The 26,989-nt window shown below is 39.3% G+C and overlaps 1 protein-coding gene and 2 pseudogenes across 3 annotated transcripts in view; 2 read left to right on the top strand and 1 right to left on the bottom strand.

The window, feature by feature from the left end:
- Positions 1-24,174, bottom strand: part of PSME4 (proteasome activator subunit 4) — a 110,799-nt gene extending 86,625 nt beyond the window's left edge. For all 3 annotated transcript variants that reach the window (XM_035001565.1, XM_035001567.1, XM_035001566.1), the window contains exons 1-3: positions 23,900-24,174; positions 3,286-3,426; positions 2,534-2,650 (exon numbers count right to left, since the gene is read on the bottom strand). In XM_035001565.1, coding sequence (XP_034857456.1) covers positions 2,534-2,650; positions 3,286-3,426; positions 23,900-24,141 — 500 coding nt within the window. In that variant the 5' untranslated portion in view covers positions 24,142-24,174. The remainder of the gene's footprint in view (positions 1-2,533; positions 2,651-3,285; positions 3,427-23,899) is intronic.
- Positions 70-969, top strand: LOC118008135 (annotated as a pseudogene).
- Positions 24,175-24,497: 323 nt separating the features above from the next.
- Positions 24,498-26,989, top strand: part of LOC118008132 — a 27,108-nt pseudogene continuing 24,616 nt past the window's right edge.

Genomic DNA, 26,989 nt, shown 5'->3' with positions numbered 1-26,989 from the left:
ACAGGTGGCGGAGGCATGAGCCCCTGGGCAGTCGGCTCCTTTCTGGTCTCTCCTTCCTCACACATCAGCATGAAAGCCTTTAGTGCAATGAGGCCTGTTAGAAAAAAACAGTCTTTTGGACCACAGCCTGGTCATCTCCTGGAGCAAAGCCCTGGTGGAGGACCCGATGAGCCTTCTGTACAACATGAACGACTGCTACTCCAAACTCACAGAGCTGGTGCCCAGCATCCCCCAGAACAAGAAGGTGAGCAAGATGGAAATCCTGCAACAAGGCATCTTGGACCTGCAGATCACCCTGGACTCGCACCCCACTATTGTCAGCCCATACTACTAGCGACCCGGACAGAGCCAGGCATCCGGGGCACTGCTGACCACCCTAAACACAGACATCAGTATCCTGTCCTTGCAGGCTTCTGAATTCTCTTCTGAATTAATATCAAATGACAGCAAAGCGCTCTGTGGCTGAATAAATGGTGTTCATGACTTTCCTTTTCTTTGCACAAGAACAACGAATTCACAGGATCACTGAACTTACTTTAAGATTTTATTTATTTATTTTTTGTGAGAGAGGGAGAGAGAAAGCCCCTGTGCACATTAGTGGGGGGGGAGGGGCAGAGGGAGAAGCAGACTGCCTGCTGAGCAGGGAGCCAGATGCAGGGCTCAATCCCAGGACGCTTGAGATCAGCCGAAGGCAGACGCTTAACCGACTGAGCCACCCAGGCACCCCCTGAACTTATTTTTCAACCATTTCACAAGAAGAACAACAAACTGAATGGACATTTTTTAAAAATGGAAAGAAAACTAAGAATGACCATCTTCCCCAGGGTGTTCTCTGACCTGGACTGTGGTATTAGTTATTTATGAAAAAGACTTTTAAATGCCCTTTCTGCAGTTGGAAGATTTTCTTTATATACTATTTCCACCATGAGGAGTGAAAACATTAAAATCGTAAGGAATTTCCCAATTTAAACAGACTTTGCCTTTTTTCAAAGGTGGAGCGTGAATACCAGAAGAATCCAGTATTCAGTTACTTAAATGAAGTCTTTTGGCCAGAAATGACCCTTTTGACACAAGCCTAATGAATGCTGTGTGTGTATATATATGTATGTATATGTGCATGCATGCGCGCAAGCACGTGCATGTGTGTGTGGTGAAACCTTGTGAACTCTTTAATTAGAGTTTTCTTGAATAGTGGCAGAGATGTATATTTCTGCATACAAAGAAAGTGTAATGATGTACTTATGCTAAACTTTTTATAAAAGTTTAGTTGTAAACTTAATCCTTTTATACAAATTAAATCGTGTTTATTGAATGGTGATTGCCTGCTTTATTTCAGAGGACCAGTGCTTAGATTTTTATTATGCTATGTTATAACTGAGCCCAAATAAATACAAGTCCAAATTTATGTAAACTGTATAAGATTATAATAAACATGTCTGAAGTCAAAAAAAAAAAAAAAGAAAAAGAAACGAAAAGAAAAAAAAAGGAGGTTTTGTTTTTTTGAAGTAGCCCAATGCAGGGCTTGAACCCACGACCCTGAGTTCAAGAGTTGGACATTTAACCGAATGAGCCAAAGTTTAAGAGTATTTTAAGCCGAATATACCAAGACTGAGAATATTAAGAGCTGGATCATAAATAGATAAAGCCTTGTTAACAAGGAAGAACGATACTTTGCAGTCAAGTCTAAAATCACTATTTACAGGGGCGCCTGGGTGGCTCAGTCATTAGGCATCTGGCTTTGGCTCAGGTCATGATCCCAGGGTCCTGGGATCGAGCCCCACATTGGGCTCCCCGCTCTGCAGGAAGCCTGCTTCTCCCTCTCCCACTCCCCCTGCTTGTATTCCCTCTCTCGCCGTCTCTCTCTGTGCCAAATAAATAAATAATCTTTTTAAAAAAAAATCACTATTTACCAAAAAAGGACAGATCATCATATTGTATTCTGTAAACTCATAATAAAATACAAAAGGTACCAGAATTCAAGATCTGGAAGAGTTAGGATGTACATAAAAGAAGGTATAATCAACCAGACATTCATAATCCTAGTATGTTTAAACACTGCATCCTAGTGTGTCTAAACCAAGAAGTTGTGCATTTGAATAGCTTGCATTCCATGAACAGTCAGTGAAACTAACGTTTCTTTAACTGGGATGTGGGTACCCTCTGGAATATGCCAAGCTCCTCTTCTTGAGGCATTCATTTTACTTGAAGAATTAAAACACATGTGAACATATAATGAAGAATGCCAAATGTGCATTACTTTCAATGACAAAATACTAGATTTCAAACGAAAATCTGCTGTCTTTGGCCAGTATGGTAATGTTAGCTGTCAGATATCCTGGTAGGAAATTCTTAAGTGTAACTTCAGATACAGTTTAAAGAGGGCAATAAATTGTTTTGAGAGTGAAGTTACAAAGAAATGAGCACACTGAAATGTCTATTTGCTTATCTCAAATAACCCAATCATTTCTCAGTTATGACCAAATTCTAAAAAGCCCCAAGTGCTCCCAAAGAAGTACTTTAAAAGGAAACTTACTTAGGAAACCAATTTAATCCCAGGTGCTCTGTCTTGGAATATAGTATTCTTTCCACCATGTCATAAAGTGGTCTCCAAGGTAACTCCAAATCATCTCTTGAAAGAAGTTCCTTTTTCCTAATAATAAAAAAAAACTAACCATATATGTATATATTCATGCACAGCTGTTTATATTACACCTACTACACAGGGATGACAGTTGTTAAATGCTGCTGTCATCCTGGTGGGCCTTGCTTTTCCCTATCCACAGCAACTCACTGGTAGAATGCAGTAGTAGGAAGAACAATGCACCAGATTCTTGCTGCTGCTCAAACCTCAAAGAGCACCAGGTAAAAGGGGGCATTTAAATTTGTGCCACCATTACTGCCAATGAATATCCTATTTTCCCATGTTATCTATGGAGTATTTAATTGTTTCCAGCATTGTGCTGGGTACATAGGCGTAAAGAATAAATGATTCATGACTCCTTCAGGATCTTACCACATACATAATGGAAGAAAACTAGTTTAAACGAACATCAAGTAACATATATTTCCATGTGTGCTACAAAACAGAAGGCCTCACAAGGAGACAGAATTTTAATTAATTAACACGTATGGCTTAAACTTATGATAAAATTTTCTGCAACCTTTTTGCAAACTGGCAATTTGGGACTTGGGTCTTCTTACCAAAGAACACTTAGCTCTTGTTGCCTAAAACCTTGAAGAAACAAACCAAAAACTGTTAGCAGAAATCACAAGAAATGTACTTACTTTAACAAGTTGATCAAGAGACGGGCAAATCCCTGCATCATGCTGATTTCCAGTTTCGGAATTGATACCAGCTCATACAATAACTTGATAAAAAGAACATGATCTTCTTTGCTAAATTTTCTCCCATAAAGTCGAATATATCTGCAACAGAAAAATCAATATAGCCTTTAAAAATAAGTTACCCATATTCACTGCCAGCATTATTCACTGCCAAAGTGTGGAAGAAACATGAATGTCCATCAATGGATGAATGAATAAACAAAATGCAGTGTGTATTTGTGGTGTGTGTGTGTATTATTATTATGCTGTGAAATTAGCCAATCATAAAAGACAAATACTACACGATTCCACTTATATGCAGTATCTAAAATAATCAAACTCATTGAAAAAAAAGTAGAATAGTAGTTACAGGGACAAGTGGAGGTGGGGCACACAAGGAAACACGGAGTTATTCAAGGAGTACAGAGTTTCAGTTACGTAAGATGAAAAAGTTCTGAAGATCCATTGTATAATGTACATATGCTAATAATACTGTAGGGTACACTTAAAAATTGTTAAGAGTAAATTTGTTTTTGCCACAATAAAAAAAAATATGTATTATGACACCTTAATTTCAAATGCCCTTGATGTTAAGCATTTATATCTTTACTCATTATGTAGGAAAAATTATTCTGTTTTAATTAAGACTACCAAATAATAATTTAATTAACAAAAGGCTTATAATGATAACTGAATTCTCATCAACATTCAGTGACCAATTAAAATACTGTTGTCTTATTGTTGTTTGGTCTTAACTGGCCTTTGGCCATTAGTATCCCTGAAATGGGTTCCTTTGTCCCCTTCCTTTTATTAAGTAAGGGCTCATTCAAGAGAATTATCTGTTTATATACAACTCCTAAAACTACTTAAAAACAGCATATCACAATATAAAGAATAAAACAGAACGGGAGAGTACAGATATAGAAGTTTACTGTTTAATCACAGAATCTTTGAAGAAAGAATAATGGTTTGCTTAGAATCCTAAAATACACCAAGTTACATAACTTATAATACCATGTGTTTCTGAGTTAACTCACAGTTATACTAAAATTAAGTTACTATCAAAAATAATATAGTATTTTACTTCAAAGTTATACATGTTTAGTTTTTTAACTTTAGATAACCAAGGTAATCAAAAGCATCGACTACAAGCAAAGGAAAAGGTGTCCTAAAAAGCAAGAATGACTAATTAATTATAGACTATTTTAAGGATGCATAAGTAACAAAAACTTAAGTAACCAAAACTACTTAGAACAAATTAGTGAACACTTAAAAATCATAAATACCTTTGAGAAAGAATCATTTTACAAATATATAAACCAACAGAAAAGATATTAATAATCCTTATATGTTCTTTAGCACTGCCCCAATAGCTAAGATCAAATTGAATTTATGCTTAACTTCTAAAATTAGGGTATCTAACTGCTTTTCCTTTCCAGAAATTCCTCAAAATTCTTGGTCCACTAAAAACATACTTTTTCATTTTCTCAGGCTGTTGTGTATTTATTTATTCATTCAGCTCTTTTCTCTTGTTTCAAGACAGAATCCCATGATTTCACCTTAGTACTCTGTGACCGGATAGTATAGACAGCAGAGCAACGAGAGTGAAATACTGTTTTGCTTCTGCCAGTAATTACTGTGCAAGTTTCTTAACTACACTGGGCTGGTAAAGCAAATGGAATAGTGAAGGCAATATATAAAAACCCTAAGCCCAGGGCTACCAGGGGCACTTTAAGTTGCTGAATAAACGTGGTACAGCCTCCTGCAGCCTCCCCTCAAGTTCACTCTAAATTTTGGAGTAAAAGGTAGAATCAACACTACTTTCAAATGAAAGCAAACTATATTCCTAAAAACTACACAGAGAAGAGTTCAAAGAACCATCCTTTGCTTTCAGTGGCTACTTCAGGTCTAGCCAGGACTCTGGATGCCCCTGGAGCTCTGTACTTTCCTCTGTGGCTAGGATACTTCTGGATAAAAACTGGGGAAACATGGCTCTAAGTCATCGAAATAACTTAGCTACAGTCCATTGCATTTACTGCAGTAGAAAGGCAACTATACGCTTAACATTAGGAACACAAAATTCAGAGCCCCAAATTTAATATTATGAAAAGAAGAGACCAACAGGGGGATTCCTAGAGGAGGTAGAACTGCTGACAAAACTAGAGATGTTAGGGGATTACTCAGAAAGAAACCTTCTATTTTCCCTGTCAACCAGGAAACAGTTCCTGTCAACCAGAAAGTGGTTCTTGTCTCAGCATTTCTCAAAATGCAGTCCAAGAAAAATTTGTTCTGAAGAGCACAAAAAGTACAAGAAAATTAATAATTGCTTTTCATAAAAATTGAGAAATTCTGTTCACAATAAAACACTATTAAAAGTGAAAAGCCCAATGTGATATTTGGAATACATCCACCTGAGAAAGTACTCTTATGCAAATTACATAAGAACTCCCTCAAATCAGTAGACACAACCAGATTTAAAAAAAAAAAAAAAAAGCAAAAGACTCAGGCAGGCACTTCTCAGAAGACAACATACAGATGGCTAATAAGCTATGTAAAGATACTCAACACCCTTACTCACCAGTAAAAGCAAATTAAAACCACAGTAAGGTATCACTTTACACCCACCAGACTGACTAAAACTAAAAAGCCTAATAATATCTAGTTTGGGTGAGAATGTGGGACAACCGGACCTTTCATATGTTAATGGTAGGTGTATAAAGTCCTATACCCACTTTGGAAAAAGTGCCTTGATAATACCTAGCAAATGTCTATTAGACTGTTTAAAATGCATATTCCTGAGTTCCATCTTAAATCTAGACCATTAAAATACCAGGAGTGTGAACTGCAATAAAATTGTTCAAAAAAATAAAAAAAAAATACTCAGGGTGGAGACTAAGAACCTTCATTTTTCAAAAACTACTCCAGTTGGTTTTTCTGTATATTTATGTTCAAAAATCCTACTTTTGACCATATTGATAATCTTTTCTTTTTCTAATTTTCACTTTAAGTTTTAGAACTAAAAATTACTATTAGAGGTCTCAAAATACTTGAAAACCTTGGTAACAGTCATGATTGATCTTTTGAACAGAGTTTCTTAAAACTATCCAGAATATATAGATGATGTCATTATGTTCCATCCTCCCACAGGGGAGAAAAACTATGAAAGATAATACAAAAGCACTTTTTAATTGCTTCCTTCCTCCTCACAACCTTATACGTATTAATCAAATGCTTTAATTTTTAATCTCAAGCAAAGAAAGGCAGTAGCATACCAGGAACAGTAGTTATTTAATAAAGTGTGCAATACTGTCAAGGTTTTTTCTACTATACAACCTGAAGATAGTTTACTATTCATTACAAGGAAGTTTGAAGTAATACAAAATTATACGTTACTGAAACGAACGAAGAATTAGAGCTTGACAAGAGGCTAAAAATACTGGTTTCAATACAAGCTTTGTCATTCACCAGTTATTTTTCTTTAAGGCCATCGCTGGGTTTCTAAGGTTCTAACTTTAGCCATCAATCAAGTAAAATTAATATAATTTCAGAACAACATTAAGATTATTTGTAATTATAGGGGCGCCTGGGTGGCTCAGTCATTAAGCGTCTGCCTTCGGCTCAGGTCATGATCCCAGGGTCCTGGGATCGAGCCCCACATCGGGCTCCCTGCTCCGCGGGAGGCCTGCTTCTCCTTCTCCCACTCCCCCTGCTTGTGTTCCCTCTCTCGCTATCTCTCTCTCTGTCAAATAAATAAATAAAATCTTAAAAAAAAAAAAAGACTATTTGTAATTATAAAAGATGTTAAGACATTTAGCAATGACATTTAATCTTAAGTAAATGCTTTATTTTGGGTAGTCCTACTCAAAAGACAAAAAAATGGAATTTTACTTATAAAATTTAAAAACTAGAGTTTAACTATATTCATTTAAAACACTGATGGATCTTTTTTTTTTTTTTGGAAAGATTTTATTTATTTATTTGAGAGAGAGAGAGAGAGAGCACAAGCAGGGGAAGGGGCAGAGGGAGAAGCAGGCTCCCTGCTAAGCAGGGAACCCCATGTGGGACTCAATCGCTTTTAAAAAATCCTACATCTAGGGTCGTCTGGGTGGCTCAGTCAGTCGAGTGGTTGAGCATCTGACTTGATTTCTGCTCCATGCTCAGTAGGGAGTCTGCTTGAGATCCTCTCCCTCTTCCTCTTCCTCTCCGCCCGCCTTACACTCTCTCTCAAATAAATAAATCTTAAAAAAAAAACCAAAACACTCCACATCTAACAATACATCCTAAGTAAAAATCTAGAATATCAAAGTCAAAATACCAAAGTTTTTCATTGCACATTTGCAGTAAAATTTTCCTGGGGAAAAAAAAGGAAGCCGAAATAAGAGAATGGTTTGCTAAATTGTGGTTTATGCCTTTAGATATAATGCAGTCACTTAAAATATGTTTTTAAAGCACTTTAGTGGATGTGAAATGAAATGTCTTATTAAAAAAAAAAAAGTAGGATACAAGGGGCACCTGGGTGGCTTAGTCAGTTAAGCGTCTGCCTTTGGCTCAGGTTAGGGGTCCTGGGATCAAACACGGAGAGGGGCTCCTGCCTGCTTTTCTCTCTGCCTCTGCCCCGCCCCTGCCCCCTGCTTGTGCTTGTGCTCTCTCGCATGTACTCTCTCTCTCTCAAATAAATAAAATCTTTTTTTTTTAAGATTTATTAATTTAGGGGGCGCCTGGGTGGCTCAGATGGTTAAGCGTCTGCCTTTGGCTCAGGTCATGATCCCAGGGTCCTGGGATCGAGCCCTGCATCGGGCTCCCTGCTCAGCGGGGAGCCTGCTTCTCCCTCTCCCTCTACTGTTCCCCCTGCTTGTGCTCTCTCGCTCTCTCTATCAAATAAATAAATAAAATCTTAAAAAAAAAAAAAGATTTATTAATTTAGGGGTGCCTGGGTGCCTCAGGTGCCTCTCCCACTCCCCCCTGCTGTGTTCCCTCTCTTGTTGTGTCTGTCAAATAAATAAATAAAATCTTTAAAAATAAAAAAGATTTATTATTTATTTGAGAGAGCACACAGAAGGAGAGCAATGTGGGGCTCAATCTCAGGACCCTGGGATCATGACCTGAGCTGAAGGCAGACACTTAAACGACTGAGCCACCCAGGCGCCCCAATAAAATCTTTTTTAAAAAAAGCAAGATAACAAAACATATATGAATACAACCAAAGAAAATATATAATCATACATTAAGATTAAAAGATAAAACAGACATCATAACACATTACCTCTATGGTAAAATGGAGTGATTTTCATGTTTTCCTATGTATCTTTGTTTATTCTAACTTTCTTAAGTAAAAAGGCATTATTTTTGTAATTAAAACATGTAAAAACATTTCATATCAAATTTCTGTTGTAAAATACAATGTTTAAAATTAGGTAATCAATATTTCTGCATTTCTACATTTCTTTTAATAAAAACAGCCCTTATCAAGGACTACTAAAGTCCTGGGGCGCCTGGGTGGCTCAGTTGGTTAAGCGACTGCCTTCGGCTCAGGTCATGATCCTGGAGTCCCTGGATCGAGTCCCGCATCGGGCTCTCTGCTCGGCAGGAAGTCTGCTTCTCCCTCTGACCCTCCCCCCTCTCATGTGCTCTCTCTCATTCTCTCTCTCTCAAATAAATAAATAAAATCTTAAAAAAAAAAAAAAAAAAGACTACTAAAGTCCTATTTAAAAGAGCACAGGAGTCAGGTTGTAGGGTTCTCCCTAGCCAAAAATGACACCAGAGCATGAATCACGGTAATTACCTGCAATGTATGTTTAAATCCACTGAGTTCATAATGAAACTAAAAAATATAAATACAAACAAAAGAAAAACCCCACAGATTATGCCCTTGAAGAATGCTATGGGACCAAGTCATTATCTTAAAAACTGGTAAAGAGGGTGCCTGGGTGGCTCAATCTGTTAAGCCTTGGACTCCTGATTTCAGCTCAGGTTGTGATCTCAGCTCATCTCAGCTCTGTTAGATCCAACCCTCCCTCGGATGAGCCCACACTCCGCGGTGAGTCTGCTTGAGTTCTCTCCCTCTGCCCCTCCCCCTGCTTGCATGGGCATGCGCTCTCTCTCTAAAATAAATAAATCTTAAAAAAATAACAACTGGTAAATAAAGAGAACCAATGAAACATTTATCCTGGCTTCTATAAGAATTGTACCTCAGGGTAAACAATAGTTCAGGAGTAAAAGTTTTTTAGAGAACTGCAGCTAATAAGCAAAGAACCATTTTGCAATCTCTAAAGAATGCAGAATGGCCCTTAACATCACAAAACGAGAACCAGGGATTATGCCTCTCCTGATAAAAGTATACCATATACCTAATACCTAGTCTTGAAAAAGAAAATGAAATTTTATGTGCTGAATAGGAACAACAAAATCAATGACTGTCTTTAACATTTCAATCAGACTTTGACTAAAGGTAATTAAAATTATATAATAAAGCTGACTTTTTTAAAAGACAAAAAATGAGATTACAGAAACTGTGCCCTCTTTTCAATCTTCTGTGGAATACCTATAAAACTGGTCATAAACTCACTTAATTCTAACATGGACATTATTCTGGCCAAACAGTCTGATTATAGTAAAATATAAATTAGAAAATATTAGATGGTATAACAAAAAGAAACCAAATTATTTAAAAATACACAGTCTTAATTAAATAGCCAATATCAGACTTAAGGCATTCCCCCTCTAAGAGGCACTTCTTTATTTTTTTTCTATTTTTTTATTATTATGTTATGTTAATCATCATACATTACATCATTAGTTTTTGATGTAGTGTTCCATGATTCATTGTTTGTGCATAACACCCAGCGCTCCATGCAGAACGAGCCCTCTTTAATACCCATCACCAGGCTAACCCATCCTCCCACCCCCTCCCCTCTAGAACCCTCAGTTTGTTTCTCAGAGTCCATAGTCTCTCATGGTTCGTCTCCCCCTCCGATTCCCCCCCTTCATTCTTCCCCTCCTGCTATCTTCTTCTTCTTCTTCTTTTTTTTTTTAACATATAATGTATTATTTGTTTCAGAGGTACAGATCTGTGATTCAACAATCTTACACAATCCACAGCAAGAGGCACTTCTTTAAAACCAAAAACCTTTAAAGGTCTACAACCTTTAAAACCAGAGATTCAAGACAATAATGACTATTCTTACTATTATTATTTAGCATTATTCTGAATCTAGAGATTAAAGAGTAAACTAGGAAACACAAATAGGGGTAACTGTTTCAGGAAGGGTAAAAGAGTATGTTGTCAATGCTATGATTTTCCCTACAACATCTAAATCCAGCAACAAGAAAAACCCACTTTTATTTTTTTTTAAAGATTTTATTTATTTGACAGAGAGACAGCGCAAGAGGGAACACAAGCAAGGGGGAGTGGGAGAGGGAAAAGCAGGCTTCCCGCTGAGCAGGGAGCCCGATGTGGGACTCGATCCCAAAACCCTGGGATCATGACCTGAGCCGAAGGGAGATGCTTAACGACTGAGCCACCCAGGTGCCCCCGAAAAACCCACTTTTAGACTAAATAAGAAAATCCACAGAATATGTTTTTTAAAATTGGCAGCCTTCTTTACGGTAACCAGATAAAAAACAGTGGTGAATGGAGGTAAACTGTTCCATTAATAATATCAACAAAAAGATTCATTAGAGATTTATCTGAAAGAGGGCGCCTGAGTGGCTCAGTCCGTTAAATGTCTGACTTTGGCTCAGGTCATGGTCTCAGGGTTCTAGGACTGAGCCCTGCATGGGGCTCCCTGCTCATCGGGGAGTCTGTTTCTCCCTCTCCCTCTGCCCCACCCCCCTGCTTGTTCTCTTTCTCTCTCAGATACATAAATAAAATCTTTAAAAAAAAAGGTAATTTTTCTAAGACGAATGTATAGGAATTACATTTTTTTTTCCGGTTTAGATATTTATTTATTTATTTTTAGGAATTACATTTTAAAACAATAAAGCTGTACTAAAATGTAAAATATCTGAATAAATGGTGAGACATACAATTTTTAAAACTATGTCTTAATACCTGATGGCTAGAGGTAAATGGTCATGGTAATGTTATTTGCTTTAAAATACTTGTCAATGAGATGCCTGAAAAAACTCTTCCCTCTAACCAGAAAAAAACAATAAACAAAAAAACCAACCTCCCTCCCCACTTTACTGTCTCTTCCTTCTGTTCCTAAGATATCACCAATGACAAAAATAAAAAAAGGCAAAATGTGCAGAGAAAGCTAGAAGATCAGGAATTAATTACTTTGACTTTATTCCAGGACTAAGTCCTTCGTCATAACAGTATTTCAAAACGCAGATACAGCTTCTCATTACTAGGAATAGTGAGTGAACAGATAAAATGTAGGGTTTTCTCATAAATCCACCTTTCCTTCTCTTTTCATTCAATTACCCATGTAATCAAAATGCATCTCTAGATGTGAGGAATTATGTATTGGAAAACTTAAATATACAGAAGTAAGGGAGACAAATGAAGTACTATCAGTTTTGTGATTTTTTTTTTTAGCCAATGTTTCATCATAGATGAACATCCACTGAACTGAATCTTGAAAGATCAGAAAGCCGTCATCACTCTGAATAAGCAACCGAGGGTCAAGAAAATCTGAGCATTTGGGGCGCCTGGGTGGCTCAGTTGGTTAAGCGACTGCCTTCGGCTCAGGTCATGATCCTGGAGTCCCGGGATCGAGTCCCGCATCGGGCTCCCTGCTGGGCAGGGAGTCTGCTTCTCCCTCTGACCCTCCTCCCTCTCGTGCTCTCTGTCTCTCATTCTCTCTCTCTCAAATAAATAAATAAAATCTTTAAAAAGAAAATCTGAGCATTTGGGGAAAGAGGCAGGAACAGGCACAGAGACAGCTCTAGGGAGAGGAACAGAGCAAGAACAGCATACTTCTATGACAAAAAGACACAACCAAGAGAGTGTTCCTTATTTTCTCATTTCACTTCCAAAGAGGTCAAGCTGAGAATCAAGAAAAGGGATGCACTATCACACACACACAAAAACAAATTAACAATAAAGGATATCAATTCCAAGGGCCTGCTGACATAGAAGAAAGGCAAATTAGGTGTTATCTAAAGTGGAGAATATCTTATGTTGCCATGCTCTAGATTGCTTTGCAACTCCCAATGTTATCATCAACTCTGAATAGCCAGAATATTTATTGATTTCAACACAGCTGCCAAGCCAGCAGGAGCAGCACGTTCTACAAATTTGCAGAGAATTCAAAGTATTCTAGGTCAGTCCCTTGGGCAAGTCATTTAATCTCTGTATTTGTTAAGACCTGGGTTTCCTCACAAGGCTATGGTGATGGGTAATTGATTAATGTACAAGAAAGACATTCTGATTTAACGGATCTGAAATGGGCCCCGAGTACCAGTTGTTTTTATGCTTCCCAGACGTTTCACTACATTTGAGAACCACTGCACCTTAGCAGACTGACTGGAGTACAAGATATGGTGGTTTAAAATCTATTTCAATCATTAAAAATAAAATACTTATACAATCTGTTTCAATTAATATTTCTTCAGTTATGAGGCTAAGTATATCTTAAGGTATTTGCTTACTATATATTTTCTTGTGAATTATTTGTTCATATCCTTAAAAGCCTATCTATCCTTTAAGGCTTCCTCTTTCAGAGTCTTCCTTCATTCCCAACCAAAAGTGCTATCTCTGTCCTCTCTGTCCCTTAATAGCTTGTACCAAACGAGTATTTTCCACATTCTATTTCTTACTGGAGTTATACATGTATATATTATAGTGTTTCTTTTTTTTTTTTTGAACATTTTATTTTTTTATTTTATTTATTTTATTTTTTTAAAGATTTTATTTATTTATTTAACAGAGAGAGATATAGCGAGATAGGGAAGAGTAGGAAGAGTAGGAAGAGATATAGCGAGATAGGGAAGAGCAGGGGGAGTAGGAGAGGGAGAAGCAAACTCCCCGCTGAGCAGGGAGCCCGATGCGGGGCTCGATCCCAGGACTCTGGGATCATGACCTGAGCCGAAGGCAGACGCTTAACGACTGAGCCACCCAGGTGCCCCTATTGTAGTGTTTCTTTAGATGACTAACAGGTAAGGATGGCAGAGACTATGCCTCTATACATATATAACCCTCAATTCTAACCAAAGAATGAAACAATGTGGATGTTCTGAGAAACATTTTTTCAGCTGACCAAATGTATGAGTGTATCTTGAGAAATATACTGGCTTACATAATTAAAAACAGCTCACGAGAACTAGTTCTATTTTTAAAAAGAAAAAAAAAAACCCTTCAAACTAACAATAAATATTTTACCAAATTAAGTAAATTGGCCTTAAAACATTGAGTAGGTTTCCGAAACACACTATAAAACAGGTCTATTATCTTTACCAAGCATAGTATTTCTTGACGGAAGGCCCTAAATGGACAAGGAGATCTGAAGTACACACTTCTCTTTATCCCCATCTATACCACAGGCTAAACAATACTCACTGGAGTGTCAGCATATTGTATTTCAGAGTTATATCCTTTATGACTTCTTATAACTGACATGACAATTTCTGCAGTAATGCAGTCATTCACTATGAATACCTAATAATGATCCCTCTATTCTTTCCCCAGTTGCTTCTCCCTGGAGTCAGGGACAAGGGGCCTTCATCTCTTGAAATGCTTTACTACACTTAAGAGCCAGACATGGCAATAGAGAATGGAAAGTGACAAATGGTTCTGGGGCATACCGCCTAGAGGGAGACAGATAACGGATTTATTTCCAGATACTGTGCTCCAAATACAGACTTTAACAGTTACGTAGTCGACTTGTTCATAGCTTTGTTCCCCCACATTAAGTGGCTTTCTCAAGATTCCTGCTCACCTAACCAAATCCCACCTCAAGGCTCAGGTGCCGTTCTTCCCCAGGTGGCCTTCCCAGGCTATAGAGCCTGGGAGTTTCCTTCCTCTGGGACTCATGGTTAAGAGCAAGCCCTGTGGTCGTTAGACAAATCAGCTAATACCGTACCTCACTAAGTCTCATTTCTTCAAAGGTAAAACTGGGATAACAAACGTACCTACAATTCATAGGGACGTTTGTGAAAATTAAGTGAAATAATGACGGTCAAGTCATTAGCACAGTGCTGGCACACTCTGAGGCCTCAACATATGGTAGGTAGTACCTATGCCACTCATTCAATCATCCATTAACTAATTCTCTCTTGCAAGATCCTGCAGTCTACTGATTTTTGAACCTGTTGGAACTTTTCGTTTTTACCCCTCGTGTCTTTGTGGCTCAAGGTGTAGGTGTTGATTAGACGATCTGAATTACAGAAAGAAACCTATAAAATCAGTAGCTTTCATATTTTGGGAGCCACAACCCACCATTATAAATATATAACCTGGTATATACTTAAACATATATAAAACTGAAAAAAAATATATAAAAAACTGAAATTAAGGTCATAAACATTCAGCCTTATTACTTTTAAATTTACTCTAATAATTCTAATTTAGTTCACCAACAAACAAACAACCCCCTCAAAACAAACAAACAAAAAACTGGTCAAGACCTAAATTGATTTCACAATGCTTTGGTCATAACCCACAAATGAAAAATTCTCTATTAAGCACTTATAAATGAACATACACATGACAGATTGTGAGACCATACAAACTACCAAAAAAAAAAAAAAAAACCAACTCTGCAAAATGAAAAAGTTTTAAGATATTTGTCTAATTATGATTTTTTAAAAATCACATTTTAAATCACTCCGGAACTTGTTAAATGGTAACTTTTTTCCTGACATACACAAAATAGGGACCACTGTTTGATTTATGTTGGCAGAAATTTGACAATATTTTATTTATTGGGATGTCTGGAAGTAACCCACCTCCCCTCAGAAACTATCCCAACTAAACTCTTTAGGAATCCACCCAAAATATAAACTAGACTCTAATGCAAAAGATTGCATTCATAAAGTTTCTTACTCTAAAAATTTCTACCTCATCCTTGGTTTAAAAAAGAAATTTGTCAGAAAACAAAATGAAATACTCACACTTAAGAGCCCAAAGATTACTAACACATTTCTTTTAGAGTACCTACCTTTAGGAGATTAGAAAGCATTTTTAATAATTCTTAAGCAATTTCCAATTTATATGAATTACAATACTATTCTCAAACTCATTTCAAAGGTGTTAGTTTTTTCTTGGGAAGGGAAAAAGTCTTTACTGTATTTTGATTTTTTTCTTTTTTTTTTTTTTAAAGCTTTTTTTTTTCTTTTTAAGTAATCTTTACCCCCAATGTGGGGCTCAAACTCAGAACCCTGAGATCAAGAATCGCATGCTCTTCTGATTGAGCCAGCCAGGCCCCCCTTTATTTTTAGACTCTAAAATTTAGGGTCTATTTATTGTGAAAAAAAGCCAAAATAGCATAAAAAGGCGATGATCACTACCAAAACTGTATGGTTCACCTGTTCAAAAATTGTATTAACTACGGGGCGCCTGGGTGGCTCAGCTGGTTAAGCGACTGCCTTCGGCTCAGGTCATGATCCTGGAGTCCCGTGATCGAGCCCCACGTCGGGCTCCCTGCTCAGCAGGGAGTCTGCTTCTCCCTCTGACCCTCCCCCCTCTCATGCTCTCTCTCTCTATCTTATTCTCTCTCTCAAATAAAATAAATAAAATCTTTTTTTTTTTAATTTTTTTTTTTAAAGATTTTGTTTATTTATTTATTTGACAGAGAGAGAGAAACAGCATGAGAGGGGATAGGGTCAGAGGGAGAAGCAGGCTCCCCGCCAAGCCGGGAGCCCGATGCGGGACTCGATCCCAGGACTCCGGGATCATGACCTGAGCCAAAGGCAGTCGCTTAACCAACTGAGCCACCCAGGCGCCCTAAAATAAATAAAATCTTAAAAAAAAAAGTTGTATTAACTACACTAAATTATTTAGTACTAAATATTTAAACATAACAATCATTATAGATTTATTTTTAAATGAAAGTCTCAAACTCACTGATGCAACCAATATAATCTGCTTTCTTCTCCAATTAACTTTGCTAAACCCACTCCCCCCAGACTCCCACTTTGGATTATGAAACACACCATTCTCTTCTTTAACCAAAATGCTCCTTCCCTCCGTTTCTTTTACTAAACATGTAACTTTCTTTTGAATCCCGTATTAAAATAGAGGATTTCATTTCCGGACACCTGGGTGGCTCAGTGGTTAAGCGACTACCTTCGGCTCGGGTCATGATCCCGGAGTCCCAGGATCAAGTCCCGCATCGGGCTCCCTGTGCTCAGCAGGGAGTCTGCTTCTCCCTCTGACCCTCTCCGCTCTCATGCTCTCTCAAATAAAGAAATAAAATCTTAAAAAAAAAAAAATAGATCTCATCCTATATTTGTTTTCTCCATTTTGACTGTAAAAGTAGTAATTTCTTAGAATTCCATAATGCTTTAGTTTACAAAGACCAAAAAATTAATTATAATATCATTGAGTACAAATGAATGCATATACACTGCCGTACTGCTGTAGTAAATGCTGGGAGAGGAGGAAAGGAAGTAAACATGGAGGACACTGTAGAGGGCTCACAGTAGAGGGAAGAAGGCTCACAGTAGAGGGAAGATTATATACAAAGACTACAAAAGCACAAACAAGGGATCAAGAGAGAATGCACTAAAAGGGAAGAAATGCTGAGTGTAGGCCGAATATGGAAGTAGCCAACCTCAAGATTCCAAATGGGAATATTTATAGTATGCGTTGCTTTTAACATTCCAGTGGCTGTGTCAGTGAATATAAAGGTTTTTTTGGTTGTTTGCTTGCTGTTGCTGTTATTACCCTATTCTCAACTTGCCATTCACACTGTATGAGATTTTGATCTAATTTTCTACACAGGTTAGAAAGAAACACAGATTTGGATTTTGTAATAAAAAGGAGAAAAGGAGGGACGCCTGGGTGGCTCAGTCGGTTAAGCGTCTGCCTTCGGCTCAGGTCATGATCCCGGGGTCCTGGGATCGAGTCCCGCATCAGGCTCCCCGCTCTGCCTCTGCCTCTGTCTCTCTCTCTGTCTCTCATGAATAAAATAAATAAAATCTTTAAAAAAAAAAAAAAAAGGAGAAAAGGAGAGCAGTGAGAGAAGATTCACTAGAAATAAGTCTCATTTAACAGAAAAGTTAACACCTGGGTTCCAAAATGAGAAAATGGGTTAAGAAGTTGTGCCCTTATTTACTACTAAATAAACAAGCATCCCTTAAAAAAATAAGAAACTGCCTCCATTTTAGTTCAGTCAAGAACATATATTTCAAAGACAATTTTATTTTATAGCACTGCAGCAAGACCACTTGGGAAAATTATTTTTAAATGATACATTCACATTTCTGAACAAGGAATAGTACTGTTTTATTAATTTTTTTTCCCTAACTGCCCTTCTCAGTGCCTCCATTTAGAGCATTAAAACGTACTGGTCAGAATAAGAATTTTTTTTTAAGTAATGACCTTAGAATTCGTATTTACTTTCCTCAAGTTTCTTGATGGAGCTACTCCTTGCCTAGGCTGTCCTTAAAGAACAAAAATGTGTGCTTACAGAAAAGCAGCACTGGAACTTCCCAAGAGGGCAGAAATCTTTCACTAACATATCCCAAGGGCTAAAACCAGTGCCAGGCCCCCACAAAGCACTCAGAAAATATTTGTTCAAAGACTCCTGCCACTACTCCTTTGCATCCAACTATGTATTAACTAATAAGAACCTCAGTATCTTTGTTTTCAAAATGGAGAGAATTCAAGGAAGTCCTGGTTGCCCCAGGACGGATTCTATGTCTCCGCAGTTAAGAGGGGGAGAAGAACAATGCCAAAATACACAAATGTTCATTAAGAAGCTGTATTATAAACCACTGCCCATGGGGTCTGTCTGAAGTAAACCTTAGACAAAACAATGCAAATGGAAACTCAGAAGTAAAACCACAAATTTTGCAAGTAGAATTTCATGAGATTGATCAAAGTGATGTTGGATTATCGTTCATTTTTCTAAGCTTGAGAATGGCATCAGTATTGAGTTTTTTGGTTTAATTCCTTTTCCCTTGCAGATACATACTGGAAGCACTTATGAATGAAGTAATATGCTTCAAAAACAATGGGGGGTGCATGGGAGTGGAAGGAACATGATTGGCCATGAGCTGATAACTGAACATAGGTGATGGGTACATAAAGTTCACTGTATTATTGTCTTTCTTTGTATATGTGTGATATTTTCCACAATAAAAAATGTTTAAAGGAAAATAAAAAAAGTATTCAAAAACTATTCAAATCATATATATTGACAAATGAGATTCTGCAAAAACATTCAATTAACTAGTAAGGAGAAAAAACTAACAAGGTGTTTTAAAAGAATGATTAACGGGCGTCTGGGTGGCTCAAGTCGTTAAGCATCTGCCTTTAGCTCAGGTCATGATCCTAGGGTCCTGGGATCCAGGCCCACATCAGGTTACCTGCTCAGCAGGAAGCCTGCTTCTCCCTCTCCCACTCCTCCGGCTTGTGTTCCCTCTCTTGTTGTCTCTCTCTGTCAAATAAATAAAATCTTAAAAAAAATAAAAGAATGATTAAAAGAGGTTCTTGAGGGACATCTAACTAGCTCAGTCAGTAGAGGATGTGACTCTTAATCTCAGAGCCATGAGTTCAAGCCCCACATCAGGCATGGAGCCTACTTAAAAAAGAAAGAAAGAATGAATGAAAGCAAGTAAGGCAAGAAAGAAACTAAAAAGGTGTTTGAAAAATGGGAAGGGCCTCAAATATACACACACACACACACACACATATATAATATCTAAGTTTGAGATTGCTATGAAAAATTAAATGTGTGCGTGTGTAGGTACAGGGGATATCTGTATTTTCTGCTCAATTTTGCTTTGAACCTAAAGCTGTTCTAAAAACTAAAGTTGGTTAATTAAAAAAAAAAAAGAAGAAAGAAAAGAAATGTGAAGGACAGTTTATTGCACTGTTACACAACTTCGTCAGAAAAATTCATGTCCCCAAATAATTTAATTCATTTACTTTGTTTTTCTATGGAAAATCAGCTTTCAAATCAATTCAACAAAGAAATTTTGTTTCCCGTTTTGAGTGTAGTCATATAATAACAAAGGCAAACCTTTTCTACTACTTTCCCTAACTCGTTCTCACTGATCAATGTGGTAATTTGTCAAGATTTCAAGATTTTTTACAAGTACAAAGCACTTCTATTTATTGTGTGCTTCACAATTTCAACACTTAAACATTAGATATCCAAATAAGTACATCGTGTTAACAGGTGAGATTCAGTGGTTGGAATTTTCTACTTTCTCCCCCAACACAGAGATGATACAAATTTGGGTGCTCCGGTGGTCAGATTATTATTTTCCACAAAAGAAGTTCAGTGTATTTGATAATTCATACCTTGACTAAACTTACGTTTCCGGTGGTTATATAATCTAATTAAATACATTATGTGGTTTCAACTGGGATAATCCAATTCCTATCCAAGAAGGCTGTATCATGTTCTTAATGATAATTAAACAAAGAAGTTATAGTTTAATTAGCAAATGAAATGATTTGTCAGTATAATAGAGTCATTTCATTATAAGAAAACAGCAAAGAATATTTCATTATAACAAGTAAGACATTTAAATTTGTTTCATAATACACCAAGTGCACATCCTTCACTAAAATCAAAATTCTGTTTTAAAAAAAAAAAGCAACACAAAAGAAAGGATTATGGATGGAGTAAACTTTAGGAAATAGTAGGCTATTCACTTGTTTTCCCTCCTCCAGACCAATTTAAAGGAACACAGAGCTAGAAAGGCCCTTTGGGACTAACTCAGTGATTTTTCAAACAATATGTTTCAGAGCCCCGAGCAGGCTTTAGGGGGTTCTATAATCAGTGAAGTGTTAAAAAGAAAAAAGTCAGTGCAACTTTATCCTGCCCAAGGAGCCCAATATTGTGTTTAAGATTTTGCTTTTATAGAACAGTCCTCGGGTAAGTTTTAAGTTTGAAAAACCACTAAGAGTCTATACTCCTCCCACTTTCTGAAAGAGGACCCTAAAGCTGAGAGAGGTTAAGCAAGACCAAGATGATAATAATGTTCACGGCAAAGCCAGGTATAGATCAACTGACGTCTTCAAACTAGACCTCACCACACATGAAAGGTTCAGAGGGAAAAGGGAGAAAAAATAAGTTTCAAGATTCTCTTTCTTCAACTCTGTCATTCTCTACATGGACCGTACCAGTTATCCACCAACACCTTTCACTTTGAGTCCAGGAGCTGTCTTTACTGCTGTTTTCCAAAGACCATTAGGCTTGTGCCTCTCTTCTCCAATTTGTTTCCCTGCTTCTTAAAAACATTCCCTGTGATATTACCTCATGCAGTTCTAATACTTTAACTTGTCCATACAAGAGAGCTTGTATTTTACCACAGGGCCAATTTTTAAAGTACACAGAAATAACCTTTCTTCACAGAGATGTTACACAGACCCACAGTCTCAAAATGGATTGAAACAGAATGACAGTAAGCACTTAAGTGAGGTAAAAAATAAAAAAAGGGAGCGGGAGCCTGAGTATCCCCAAACCAGAACTCTACCCCACACAGACCTGTGATGCCCAGATTAGGGGTGTCCGGGATCCAGTCCCAGTGCCTCTGAACAGCATTTACACTCTGGTCTTTAGGAATGTGCTTGATCTATAGAGCTATTTCCAGTACTTCACAAGCTGCTCAAATAGTCCTTGCAGAAAAATACACACTGGCCTATTTGAGGCTCTACAGGATAAAAAATAAAATCATGAAATGCCAGACCAGGAATGTTTCTCAGGAATTATTTAGTCCAACCCCTCATTTCTTTCACAAGAATACTGAAACACAGGATTCAAGTAGCCTTCCCACAGTCACAGAGCTACCGGTAGAAGTTAGATTTTCTTTTCTTTCCTTTTTTTTTTTTTTTTAAGATTTATTTATTTGGCAGAGAGAGATACAGCGAGAGAGGGAACACAAGCTAGGGGAGTGGGAGAGGGAGAAGCAGGCTCCCTGCTGAGCAAGGAGCCCAATATGGGACTCCATCCCAGTACCCTGGGATCATGACCTGAGCCGAAAGCAGACTTTTAACCAACTGAGCCACCCAGGCACCCCTGCATTTTATTTTCATTACTACTTTCCATTCTTCTACAAAGTACTAAATATGATCACTACTCAGGTAACTGACAGCTGTCATCACATGTTTTGGCATCATTTAGATGTAAACTTGTGCAATACACAAGGCTCATTAAAAAACAACAAGTGCAACTATAAACAGGTCACCTTAACATGACTTAGGAGAAAAAAAATACACCCAAGATCACAACATGTCCCACCAAGTTCAAAATGTCTCATAGTGCAGTCCTGAGAATCAGTCTGCAGCATTTAACCACTGTTCCAAAATAAAATTCTAACAGCATTTCTTGCTGGTTATTTAAACATGAATGGTTTGGGGTTCATAGGCTAGTAAGCCTTATTAACCGCAATCTTGCCCTAAACACCAAGGACTGTCTCCACTGTATTTTTAGCTGTTTCTAGGTAAAAGCTACTTATACTTAGTAAATCAAAAATAATCCAAATCCAGGTGCTAATTTGCCAAGCTTAGTAATAGGTCAGAAAACAAAGCTTAACTCTGTGTAGATTCCAGATTCAGAAATCCAAACCAGCCCTGAAACAAATAATACATTATATGTTAATAAAAAGAAAAAATAAAATAAAAAAATAAAAACCCTGAAACAAATAATACATTATATGTTAATAAAAAGAATAAATAAATAAATGAATAAAATAAAACAGAAAGAAAGAAATCCAAACCAGGTATGCATTCACACACTGGTATACTTATATATTATGCATCTAAAAGAAGCTGTGTCCCCCAAAATGGTTATTCTCCGGTAAATCTAACAAGAGTGATTAAAATGGGGGAATTACTGGAACTGACAAAGTAACTTTATTTTTACTGTGCCTAAGTAACACAAACACATAGGAGGCTCACTTGAAAAATCATTTGATGTTAATCAGTTATAAAACATTCCTCTCTTTTGACTGAAAGTGGTTCTTCTCCCTGTTGCATTTCTTTTTTTCCAAAGTCTCCCATGAATCCTAAATACACAAACTTCTCCATACTCTAATCAAGAGGAGAGCTGTTAACCTTGACATTTTATGGTCTCTCTTTGAAAAGGGCAAATTGTTTCAGTTTAGTTTTAATTAAAAAGGTATTACTCCCACCACTACCACCCTCAAGAGGAGATGAGAAATTTGTCAGAGGCTCCCTAATAACTGGCAGATAAGAATCATCCTGTGAGGAAATGTAGAGAAGACTATTGCATTACAAAACCCTGAGTCATCACCCAGTTCACTCAGCAGATTTGGGTAAACACTGGATAAGTGACTTATGTCTTGTATGTTTATCCATCCATACCCACATTCATGAGCATACAATGTTACCAGATTTTGTGTACAGTTAACCAAGCAAGATACAGCACAACTTTCTTAAAAAAAATTATTCTGACACAGTGAAGATGCCCATCTTGCTGGTTATTTGGACATAAATGGTTTGGGGTATACAAAAAAAAAAAAAATAAAGTCTCTAACCTTTCCCCCCAAGACTATTTTTACTTGCTTTCCCCCTTATTTTCAGTAACACTATAGTTTGCGGGGTGTTTGTGCAAAAAAATAGTAACAGTAATAAAAGAATAATTTAACAACTGAAACTGATTTAGGTCATCTATATTCATCTGAGAGACTCAAAAATTAACACAAGCCAGGTACTCATAATGCCCTGGACAATCTGACAGCTCTCTTCTCTATTTTCCTTAGGGTCGCACATTCCCAAAGGAAATGTAACAACTGGAGAAACACACTTTCCGGAGGTTCTAAGACTCAACATTCTCAACATTAACGTCTAGTGTACAGCCCGAGAATGAGCTAAGGGCTGATTTTAAACCAATCTTTTCAATCAAACCCACAAAGCCTGAGCAGGCCCAAAAAAGCAGAACCTACAAGTTCCCTACGGCCTCCTCCTCATTCAGAAAGTTACTAGACATGAATTGAAGGATACGAAGAGGCGGAGACCGTAGAGGAAGAGCCCGAGGAAACACAAGGAAAAGTCAATAGTTGCTCCCTCATAGGTGAATCCTCTCTGTCTCTCCTCCCTCCTGAGCAAAGGTCCAAGGAGGACCCTTGGGGGACCGCTCACCTCTTTCCCTGGGAGCCCGGTGCCCTCCGGCTCCCCAGGACCCCACAGGTCGGAAGACAACAACCCGAACCCTTGGGGAGAAGCAGCTCGGGAGGACGTCGAGGGCTGGGGAGGACGTCAAGGGCTGGTGAGGACCAAGGAGGTCCCGCAGGAAAGTAGCAGGGAGGGGACTTGAGTGCTTCCCAGGCTTCCTGTCGCGATTCTCCGACTACTCCTCCGGGACCACCGGCTGGAGTCGGGGCAGAGCGGAGTCCAGCGGTCCGGTGCGGACAAAGAGCGGCCTCCCCCCCCCCCCCCGCCCCGGACGCCCTCCCACTGAGCCTTTGCCCACCCTGCAGGCCCGAACACACTTACGTGGAGAGTTTCCTGGTCCAGAAGAGGCCCCCGGGCCACAGCTCTTGGAGCTGCACGGCCCGGCCCAGGTTGCTTTTGATCTGGGCCAGCTGCAAGTCGGACTCGGCGTCCAGCCGCTCGGCATAGGGCAGCAGCTTGTTGTAGACGATCTCCTTCTGAGGGACGAAGCCCCGCGGGTCCGGGCCGGGAAGCCCGCCGGGCTCCGGGGGATCCCTGCCGTCCGCCCGCTCGGCCGGCTCCATGAGCCTAGGGACACCCCCCCCCACCCCCTCCCACCCTAACCCTCCCCGGCCCCCACCCCTCTCCGGGCTCCGCCTCCTCCGCGTCGTCGTCGCCCCGCGGCCGCCGGCGGCCCGTCACCCTCGGCCCGACCGCTGGGCCCCCTCCCCTGGCCGGCGCGCTGCTGGCCCCCGCGCGGTCCCGGTTCGTTGGCGGCGGCAGCGGCCGCTCCGCCCGCCCCGCACCGGCTCGGCTGATGACGCTGCAGCAGCCGGGCCCGCAGATTCCGGACGGGCCTCAAGTCACTTCCGGGGCGGGGCGGGGCGGGGCGGAGCGACGGTGTTGGAGGAGGTGGCGGCGGCGGCGGCGGCGGCGGGAGCCCAGCGGGCCGCGCCTCCCTCGCCGTGGGGCCGGCTCGGAGCCCCCACCCCCGGGCCTCACGGCGCGAGCGCGAGGCTGCCCCACCGGAAACACGAGGCCGAATTCCAAGCTATTGTCCTCCCTCGCTTGGGGTCGCGCGCTGCCTGCGCTGCGGGCGGGAGCCCGTAGTCGCCGTGCCTTCCGACGAGGCAGTGGGCCTAGTCCCTCACCCCGAGTGTGTGGAAAAACCTAGGTACTCTGTATCCATCCCACTTGTTACTTATAGATTTGTTTGCTCAGTCTCCTTTAAGCCCTCCTCTTTCTGGTATTCTTCGGGCCGCCCTCATTCCAAAAAAGTGAATGTTCATTCAACAAATATTAATCGAACTACTGTTTTGTGTGTCAGACGCTCCTTTTAGGCCCTTGAGACGAGAAGAGCACGTGGTTTCTGCCCTCCAGGGTTTTACCGTCAACTGGAGCTTTAGGGAATAAGCAGTTACAAGACAATACTCTTAATTGCTGGGTATGTACGGGATGCCTTGGGAACACCTAAAGAGGAGTTAGTTCAAACTGGAGGGGTGTCAAGTAGCTTTCGAGACGAGATACATAAAACTGAGGTAAAAGGCGTTGAGTGCAGAGCTGGTTAGGAAAAGGAGGAGAAGGTGTATTTTAGCTGAGGGAACAGCTTAGAGGCTGCAAGCATGCACTCCAGGAATTCAGAGAAGTTCAGAATGGCTGCAGATGGCTTGCAAGAGGAGTGCAGGATTGAAACCTAGGAAGAAATACTAGGGAGTTTTCAGACCTTTAAACCTAAAAGCAACAAAAGTCTGAAACATTTTACGCATAGGAATGGCATGATAAAATTTACATTTTCGAAGAATCACTCTGACTTTCTGTAGAGAACAGATTAAAACAGACTCGAATTGGAAACTGGAGGACCCCTTAAGAAGCTGTGACATACTGATGGCATGGATGTCAGTTGAAATGATTGGAGAACTATTGCAGTAAAAAGAATGGCCTCGGCTTGGTAGCTGATTGAATGTGAAGAGTGAAACAATGGGAAGAAACAGGATGATTTCAGATTTCTGGTTTGGGAAGATGGATAGATAATAAAGTCCTTCACGGAGATAGCAGAAACAGATTTGGAGGCTGAATTCCTAAAGGATGGAAAAGTACTTTGATGTATGGATCAGGAGGATGATCTAAACTGAGATATGTATTAGCATTATAGGTAGGATTGGAGAGAATGAGATACAGACTATTGTTAAAAGATAACTGAGACTTATTGAAAATTTTAAGAGTTTATTGAATAAAAATCTATCGGAATTGGACAGGGCCAAACCAGAAGTGGTTAGGAGCCCTGACAGGAAGGAGCCAGGGGAAAGACGTAGGTAGAGAAGGTGTGGAGACAAAAGAAAGATTATTTGATTGGGCATAGCTTAAAACCCAACCGGCTGTTTGTGACTGGTTATCCTTAGTGTTTAGATTTCATAATCTTGAGGCATTTACACAGATTTTGGGCAAAGACATTAGAGCCACTTCAGTCTAATGGCCTTTATGTAATTAGTTTAACAGTATAAAAAGAATAGGGCCCTTGACCAAACTCTCAGGAGTACCATATTTAAGGATGGATAGAGAGAGAGGAGAGAGACCACAAATACTCATGAGAAGGGGTTAGAGAAGTAGGAGTTCTAGGAAGGTGGGCATTCCTAAAGACGAGTATTTCAGTTGGAGGAAATAATGTACCAAAAGTGGTTGACCAGTCAAGTGAAATGAGACCTGAGGAGAGTTTATTGGAGTTACTGATAAAACAGATAACAACAGTTTCAGGGGTGCTGCAGTGGAAACCAGATTACAATGACAATGGGAAAATAGGAAGTAAATAACTAGAGTTGGTAAAAGCGGACAACCTTTTTTAAGTTTGGGTGGGATGGGCGCCTGGGTGGCTCCACTGGTTAAGGGACTGCCTTCAGCTCAGGTCATGATCCTGGAGTCCCAGGATAGAGTCCTGCATCAGGCTCCCTGCTCAACGGGGAGTCTCCTTCTCCCTCTGACCCGCCCCCCCTCTCGTGCTCTCTCTCATTCTGTCTTTCTCAAATAAATAATAAATAAAATCTTAAAAAAAAAAAAAAGGAAAGAAAAGCAATCTTAAAAAATAAAAATAAAAAAATAAAAGTTTGGGTGGGAAGAAAAAGAGAGGTAAGGAGGTAGCTGGAATAAAAAGGAATTTTTCAAGGTGGGATATGTTTTAAATATTAATGAGAAGGAACCAATGGAGAAAGGTTGAAGATATGTGGGTGAGGATGACAGAGAGTGGGAGAGAATGTGGAGTCATTGGCCTCTAGCAATAAACCAGACTGTGCTTCCATTGTCAGAGGAGAAAGGCAGGGGAGGATAGGTGCAAAGGCGGAAAGGTTTGCAGATTTGGTGACTGGAGGTTGGAGGAGTTCTTTCTGATTCTTTCTTCTTTCTTTCTTTCTTTCTTTCTTTCTTTCTTTCTTTCTTTCTTTC

Source organism: Mirounga leonina, unplaced genomic scaffold (genome assembly GCF_011800145.1).
Source record: "Mirounga leonina isolate KUSES-001 unplaced genomic scaffold, KU_Mleo_1.0 Mir_125, whole genome shotgun sequence".
NCBI classification, from domain to species: domain Eukaryota; kingdom Metazoa; phylum Chordata; class Mammalia; order Carnivora; family Phocidae; genus Mirounga; species Mirounga leonina.
Note: the sequence above shows the minus strand (reverse complement) of the source record. Positions and strands in the feature narration are given on the sequence as shown.